The sequence below is a fragment of the Lactuca serriola genome, chromosome 4, assembly GCF_051521515.1.
Source record: "Lactuca serriola cultivar US96UC23 chromosome 4, Lser_US96UC23_V15, whole genome shotgun sequence".
Lineage (NCBI taxonomy): Eukaryota > Viridiplantae > Streptophyta > Magnoliopsida > Asterales > Asteraceae > Lactuca > Lactuca serriola.
Genome location: NC_136411.1, coordinates 92,241,561 through 92,249,721, shown reverse-complemented (window position 1 = coordinate 92,249,721; position 8,161 = coordinate 92,241,561). Strand labels below are relative to the sequence as shown.

Here is an 8,161-nt window from a genome sequence, read left to right as displayed (position 1 = left end):
GCTTAAATAGGGTGCAACCCCCTAAAACTTAGGGTTTTCTCAAACAGCGGTGACTCGCCGAGTCCAGGATATGGACTCGCCGAGTCGCCAACTTAAACGTGTCCCAGGTCCTGTCTCTACTTGGCGAGTCGGACCTACAACTCGCCGAGTCCAAGGCTTAAAATGAAAAAGAGCTCAAATGAAATTTACGTACCAGGAACCAGGTGCTACAGACTTATGCCTACTACTTATGACTCGTGGGTCAGGAGTGTAGGAATGAAGTTTGGTTACCTTTGATGACTTTTCAGATGTTACATTAGATTACTTTTACCATTTCTTTGTTGCATGACTTTTGGATGTTAGGTTTGATGACTTTTTGTATGACTTTTGTTATGTTAGGTTTGATGACTTTTATATGCATGAATTTTGTTATTGGATAACTTTTGGTGCATGACTTTTGTTATTAGATAAATATTTTGCTTGTTATTTACTTTATATTTGACATGCAATAAATATTTTGGTTGTTATTTATTTTATATTTGACATGTTATATGTAATTTTTTTTTACAAGTCAAGTATGATATCTAATGGTGAAGCTTTAGCTTTCCTTTTACTTGTCTTGTATTGGTTGAGGTTAAACCGGCCAAGGCTCAAAAAAATCATAGAATAAAAGATAACGATTCGAGCGGGTATACGTATATGCAAGATTTGATACACGGGGACCCTACAGAATGTTACGATATGATAGGGCTTACACAATTATGCAATCATTTTACACAAATAAGTTGGTTGCAAGCTAGTAGGACAATAAGCATTGAAGAGAAGATGGATATGTTTTTACATGTTATAGGACATAATGCACGTTTTCGAGTGGTTAAAGGAAGATTTCATCACTCCACACAAACCATTCATCAATGTTTTCACGAGGTCCTAACTACAATGATGTGTTTTGCAAAAGAAATTATAGTACCAACAACTCCTAATCCAACAAGACATGCCTCATAACGAAAAAGACGCTTAAAAGCTATATTTTATGGAGCAGTAGGTGCACTAGATGGAACTCTTATACATGCAGTTGTGCTCGTTGATCAGCAAACATGGTATAGGGGAAGAAGAAAAGGTGAATGTTATCAAAATGTATATGGAATTTGTGATTTTGATATGATATGCACCTTTGTATGGGCTCGATGGGAGGGCATAGTACATGATTCAAGAGTTTTGAAAGAAGTTGCATTCAATCTGACTTCCGGATTTCCATCCCCTCCACCAGGTTTCTAATCTTTATATAAGTTTATCTATATTCTTTATATAAGTTTTATTATCTTTATTCTTTATATAATAAATGTCACTCACTTACAAATAAATATTACCTTTGTGACGCTGCATATACCAACACTCGTGGGTTCATGGCTCCGTACCGTGGCACTAGGTATTGGTTGGCTGATTTTCAAGGACGTCAACCTTTAATTGATTAATGAAAAAAGGTTCAATCTTGCTCATGCATAACTTAGAAATGTTATTGAGCGTGCTTATGGTGTATTGAATGTGAGATTCTCAATCTTAAAACAAATGACTCCTTATCCTTTTCCGATACAAAGAGACATAGTCATTGCTTGTATCGCGGTCCATAATTTTATAAGGAAATACAATATCCAAGATGAGTTATTTGCAAATTTTGAAGAGAACGTTATGGTTAATCCTAATGTGTACGGTGGAGGAATTGAGGGCAAAAACACCCAAGGCATGGAATAGGGTTCAGAAGTCGTTGAATACATGGCTACTCTGCGTGAGCAAATTGCTAATCAACTACTTTCACCCGGTTTACTTTAGAGCTATATATGCACATGTTATTCTCAATTTCAGTATGTTTCTATTTGGATTTTAATTAATTTATGTTTAATTACTTTGTAAGACAATTTATATTTGGAATTTTAGATGATTATTGTGTAATTTTAATTTTGTATGATAATTTGTACACTTTTATAATTATTCAGCAACTTCATCCATCACATAATAGAACAACAGGGTAATATGATCATTTTTCATCATTCATCACAGTCAGTCAGATGTACAATCAAACAACATGGTTTCTTTTGCAGTCAGAAAAGTTTCCCAGATAATACTTTCCGAGACAACAACTATCAAACGGGACCTAAGTTCCACCTCTTGCTTTTTTATATAATTCTTGTTTTTTTTATAAAAGACGTAAGAATAGGGTTTTTTTTTTTTTTTTGCATTTTTTAAACAGGGTAATGTTTCACAAATAATTAGGGAGTGTTCTTCATTTCTTAAGGGGGTGTTTGACTTATCTTTTGAGAGGCTAAAAGTCCTTTTAGGAAAAGTTGCAACAAGTCAGGTTTTCCTGACTTTTCCAAAAAGTTCATTTTTCTTATATCCAAAATCCAAAAATAGCTTTTAAAAGTGTTTTTACCAAACATCTTTTATCTTTTCCTAAAAGGACTTTTAGCCTCTTAAAAGATAAGCCAAACACCCCCTAAATTATTGCAGAAAGTGACTTTCAAAACATGATTTAACTTTGCAACATTATATATTTTAGCTTATTTTTCCTTAAATTTGGAGGCAGAAAGGAAATATTTGGAGTTTTTTTTTTTTTTTGTGCTTTTAGTTTATGGTTATAAATTTGGAGTGTTCTTCATTTCTTTATAGTTAAAAACAAACAAAAATATTTTTTCTTTTAATAACATTATACTTTTCAAATAAATAATAAGAATATTGGTGATGCCCATCTTACGTGGCATCAGTTACATGTTTTTGCATTCTCCATGTAATGAATATATACTTTAAAAATAGTAAAACTCCTTAATGTGAATGGGAATCAGCACCATTTCATAAGAAGATAAACTCCAATCGAGAAAAACCTTCAAGAAAACTTACAAAATTGAGTTCCTGACCACTGCCGAAGAAAGGGATTTAGTTCGGACTTGGGATAATTTGATTTGAAGCATATAATCCAAGGTAAAACCATTGTTTCAATTTCGCATTTGTAGTATAATCTTGATTAGATCTTGAAATCGGTTCGATCGGTTGAGATATTGAGTTTAATTTGGAATCAGAGCCTGGTCAACCACGACCACCACCGTCACGGTGGTGGCCACTGGCCAGCTACCGTACACATAAAAACCATAAATGTGAACCGATATAAGAGGGTTTGGTCAAAGAAATTAGTTATTAAACTCATAGTAACTTGTTGCATGTCGATTGTTATTAGGAAAATGGTTAAAAATCGAGCATGATTAGACATTCGGGTCAAACTCGGGTTAAGATCGGGTCGAGAAGATGACTCGGGAGAGAGGAGGAATTAAATATTTAAATGGTTGTTTTATTTTGATTATTATAGTTTGGCCCCTGAGTTTTAAAAATCTTTACTTTTTCGCCCCAGATTTAAAAAATGATTCCCTTATAAACCGTAATTATTTTTCACAAAATTTTATGATGGAAATGGGACCATTCATAAAAATGGAAATTATTCTTTATAAAATTGATGATATTTTATTGATATATGTTTAAGAAAACAATTACATATTGAAAGGACATCCATTTCCTTTCATTTTGACTTTTTAGTGATTACTGATTAGATTTTTTTATGAAACACTATTTGTATGTCAGTATGATCTAACACATGCATTGGGCAAGATACATACGCCACCAAAAGGCGAAAATTTCTTCCAATTCTTTCCAAAAAAAACAAATCCAAAAAATAAAAATTTGCCTTATTTAATATAATAAGAAGTTGCTTGCTTACAAACATGAGAAACGTCAGTTTCTTGTTTTATAAATAGTCAAATACATTTGGAAAATCTATCAAATAATTTTTACTTGAAATAAGAAAACGTCTGTTATCTGTAAGTTCCAGCGCTTGCTTTATTTATACCCTTCTTGTTTTTTTAATAAAAAAAACGTAACAATTAGTCGTTTTTTATGCATTCTTTAAATTATTGCAGAAATTGGCTTTCAAAACATGATTTAACTTTACAACATTCTATATTTTAGCTTATTCTTCCTTAAATTTGGAGGTAGAAAGGAAATATGTGGAGTTTTTCAGTGATTTTAAACTTTTGACTTTTTCTACCTTCATCTAACTCAATCATCACTCTGTGATTTTAGTTTACAATTTCAACTTTCAAGAGAAATCATATAGATTTACAAGAATTGTGGCTCATCAACCAAGATTTCATCAAAATTCTGCAAATAAATCTGAGTTGTTGAAAATCATGGCTGTTGATGATTCAAGTCAAACTCCTACCAGGCTTGAGGTATCTCATATTCTCATTTCAGTCAACTATTACATTACCCCACGTGCTTAATCTTAAATTTAACAACGTGACTTTTTTATAAATGCAGGGAAAGTTTGGTGCAAACATGATATGTTGGATTCTTGGAATTGGATCTCTCATATGTTGGAATAGCCTTACTTCTATAGACGACTACTATTACGATGTATTTCCAGTGAGTTTTCAAGTCCATGAAATTCAAAGTCAACATCTTATTACATTTGTACTTTTTTTTTTCAATTTTAATTTTGTTTCTCTATTTTTTTTCCAAGGATTATCATCCATCTAGGGTTCTTACTTGCGTCTACCAACCTTTCGCCTTTGGGTCAATGGCATTCCTCGCATATAATGAATCAAAGGTTGATACTAGGAAACGCAACATTGTTGGATACATCATGTTCTTCTTCGCGACTTTTGCCCTCATTTTGGTATGTGTTAAACAATTGTGGGTCCCATTTCTAGTTATCCTATCCTACATAACGTAAAATTTGTCCACACAATTGGGTCCAGGGTAGTATACTTGTAGAAATAGATTAGGGTCCAAGTCACCTAGTGGGCCCCGTATACCTCATTTACATCTCACATTAGGCTATGAATAGGACGGTGCGGGCCAGTTCCACTACCGCGGCTTCTACCGGCACCATCACCACCTCCACCGCCACCGCCCTTACAACCACCACTATCACCACCGCCACTGCCGTTGCCACCACCCATTGCCACCTCCACCATTGCCGCCACCACTACCTCCCCTTACAACCACCACCCATTTCCACCACCATTTACTATTTTTATAATTTTGTATAATATCTTCTTATTTTTAATAAAAGAATAGGTTTATTCTTCTTTTGTCATGTGTCATTCTATTCAATCTCATAATTAATGTCATTACCACTTCTCAACCTATTGATTCTTCATTTTAAATTTTAAATTTTAAATTTCATACTCTAATTACATTAAATTAATAACATTAAAATTAAAATGAAATTAATACAGATTATAAGGTCATATATTTATTTAAATCAACGATTATAATTTTATATAACTAAAAAAATATATCTTAATTAATAATTTGTTTTAAATAATTTATTTTAAATAATTGATTAATAATTTTGAGTTTTTACTATGAAAGTTCAATTAATTTTGTACCTATGATTTTCACGGGTTAAAAACTAGTATATATATATATATATATATATATATATATATATATATATATATATATATATATATATATATATATAAGTTATAAAGCAAAGTAAAATAAAGCAAAAAAAGAGCAATTATGTCATTTTACATTATTGAAATCAAATTCAATAGACATGTCTGCTAGCCAAACGGAATACGAAATTGGATTCCAATTCCATTTCCTACCAACCAAACTAAATATGGAATTGGATTCCAATTCCTGACAAACTCCATTTCCTTGGTAAATTCCAATTATTTCATAAACATTCTGTGAACAAAACGCCACCTTATACTCCTATGCCAACAACCTAGCAGGCCGTTGTGTACCTGATTTATATGTCACTGTAAGCTCTAGGTAAGACATTGTGGGCCAGTGTGGGAGTTTTAGCCAACTCTAGGGTTTAGGGTTTAAGGATGATAAATGTATCTAACGAGTTTCTTTGTATATGCTAATGCTACAGTTGGATTTAGCTACATATGGGAAGGGTAGCATTGGATCTTACATAGGTATATGTCTTTTTGTTGCTGCTTTTGGGGTAGCAGATGCCCTAATTCAAGGCGGGATGATTGGCGATTTGGCTCTCATGTGCCCTGAATTCATTCAAGTAACTCATCACCTCTTTGTTTCCTTAAATTCCCCAAAAAAACATTATCATATAAAACATCTTTTACGCCTTTTCTAAATAAAAATATCTTTTTCTTTTTTAGTCTTTCCTAGCCGGAATGGCTGCATCAGGAGTTATAACATCTGGTTTACGATTACTAACAGAAGCTATTTTCAATAATTACGAAAATGGCCTTCGCAAAGGAGCATGTAAAAACTTCCTTCCTTCCTTCATAAATCTATTCAAATATTTAATTTCTGAAGATTATTATTATTATTATTATGATGATGATGATTTGTTGCAGTGTTATTCCTCTCGATCTCCACACTGTTTGAGTTTTTATGCATCTTTCTGTATGCCTTCATTTTCACTAAGTTACCAATTGTGAAACACTATCGTACAAAAGCAGCTCTTGAAGGTTCACAAACAGTTTCATCAGATCTTAATGCTGCTGGAATTCAAACAGATCTCACCCTCACCCAAAAACTGGTTCTTAATTCTTAATTCTCTTTCTTTTTCCAAAAAAAAAAAAAATTATCAGTTTCTAGCTGTGCAAATTGCAAGGAATCACAATGTACTTTACTCTATTTACCAATATAGGTAATGTCCATTGTCTTTATTGGTTAAAAGAGTCATTACATTTCTATTTCTTGCAGTTTGTCTTTTCTAGTTTTGTAATGAAGATTTTTTTTTTTTAAATAATCACAGCTTGATGGTGATCCTGAGCATCTAGACAGATTGAGCAACAAAGAACTATTGTTTCAAAACTTTGATTACGCGTTAGACTTGTTCTTAATTTTTGGCTTGACATTATCGATATTTCCAGGGTTCTTATACGAAAATACCGGAAAACACCAGTTGGGTTCATGGTAAAATTACTAAAATGCCCATAATTACAATTTTACAGTTATTACATCGCATGACATTGCGATCCTTGACCAAATAGAATAATCTAATAATCTATTTTTCTAGGATCGCTTTATACATTTATTAAATAGATATTATATATTTTTTACCTTGTGTGATACTTTTTTTTATAGGTATCCACTTGTTTTAGTAGCTACATTTAATTTTGGGGACTTGGTATCACGATATATTCCATTAATAAATTGCCTCAAGTTGGAATCACGAAAAGGGCTTATGATCTTAGTCTTTTTACGCTTCTTGCTTGTTCCTGCATTTTATTTCACTGCAAAATATGGAGATCAAGGATGGATGATTATGCTAGTCTCGTTTTTGGGGTTAAGTAATGGTTATCTTGGTGTATGTGTTCTCATGGCTGCTCCCAAGGGTTATAAGGTAAATTCACATCACATTACATGAGAGGACAAACACAGATACAGTGCATAAAGTCTTGTACTTTGTTTGATGTGCATTGGGATGTGACTGATTTCGATGGGAAAAAGTTGTAATTTTTTATCCCAACAGGGTGGGACACTGACTCACTTTTGATCTGTTGTCTGTGCAAAAGACGTGAATGTCCTTCTCATGTAACAAATACAACCTTGAAATTTAAAGATTCATCATGGTGATTTGTGGGATATTGTAGGGTCCGGAGCAAAACGCGTTGGGAAATTTGCTTGTGTTGTTTTTGCTCGGTGGCATATTTTTGGGTGCGGGTCTTGACTGGTTATGGCTTATTGGGAATGGAAGCGTTTTAGACCAAAGTGCTAAAGAGATCGTTGAGTACTTTGCAAAATCTTCTTACATACATGTCCTTTAGTTCAAACATAATGGGTCTTACATACATATATAGATATATGTATGTATGTATGTATGTATGTATGTATATGTTGTTTCTCTATAATTAATATTTCAAATGAATGAAGGCAGTTAATTATGACAGTTAACGACTTTAAAGGTCAACAATTTCTGACAAAAGTTGGCGCCTCGTTTCTCCATGCAAAATCTTCCCTATATTTTCTCCATAATATCCTGATAAAAAACATTGATCATCAACCCACTTTTCATTTCTTATGTTTAAAGACAATATATCATACGAATGAAGAATCTTCTTTTCTTGTCTAATGCTCCCAAGTTTTCTAAACCCCATTACGAAGTTACCTAAGGATTCGTTGCTCATCAAGATCATATATAAAC

At 32.8% G+C, this 8,161-nt stretch overlaps 1 protein-coding gene across 3 annotated transcripts; it reads left to right on the top strand.

Annotated features, from left to right (window-relative positions):
- Positions 1 to 2,801: 2,801 nt before the first annotated feature.
- On the top strand, positions 2,802 to 7,906 carry LOC145102113 (equilibrative nucleotide transporter 3-like). 3 transcript variants are annotated; one of them, XM_079039471.1, is made up of 11 exons: positions 2,802 to 2,955; positions 3,209 to 3,313; positions 4,105 to 4,253; positions 4,342 to 4,446; positions 4,544 to 4,699; positions 5,918 to 6,061; positions 6,165 to 6,270; positions 6,366 to 6,550; positions 6,770 to 6,930; positions 7,102 to 7,360; positions 7,611 to 7,906. In XM_079039471.1, exons 2-11 carry the CDS (start codon positions 3,277 to 3,279, stop codon positions 7,782 to 7,784), a joined length of 1,476 nt encoding a protein of 491 aa, XP_078895597.1. In that variant the 5' UTR covers positions 2,802 to 2,955; positions 3,209 to 3,276; the 3' UTR covers positions 7,785 to 7,906. The 3 variants fall into 3 exon arrangements, with proteins under 3 accessions (XP_078895597.1, XP_078895598.1, XP_078895599.1); XM_079039472.1 differs by lacking the exon at positions 3,209 to 3,313; XM_079039473.1 differs by lacking the exons at positions 2,802 to 2,955; positions 3,209 to 3,313 and adding an exon at positions 3,814 to 3,842.
- The last annotated feature ends 255 nt before the right edge of the window (positions 7,907 to 8,161 follow it).

Bases quoted from the DNA above. Each gene is read 5' to 3' on its own strand.
- LOC145102113 (XM_079039471.1), top strand. From the start codon at position 3,277: ATGACTCGGGAGAGAGGAGGAATTAAATATTTAAATG. The intron at 4,447-4,543 runs GTGAGTTTTCAA...TTTTTTTCCAAG, and splicing joins ACTATTACGATGTATTTCCA to GATTATCATCCATCTAGGGT. The intron at 6,931-7,101 runs GTAAAATTACTA...TTTTTTTTATAG, and splicing joins AAACACCAGTTGGGTTCATG to GTATCCACTTGTTTTAGTAG.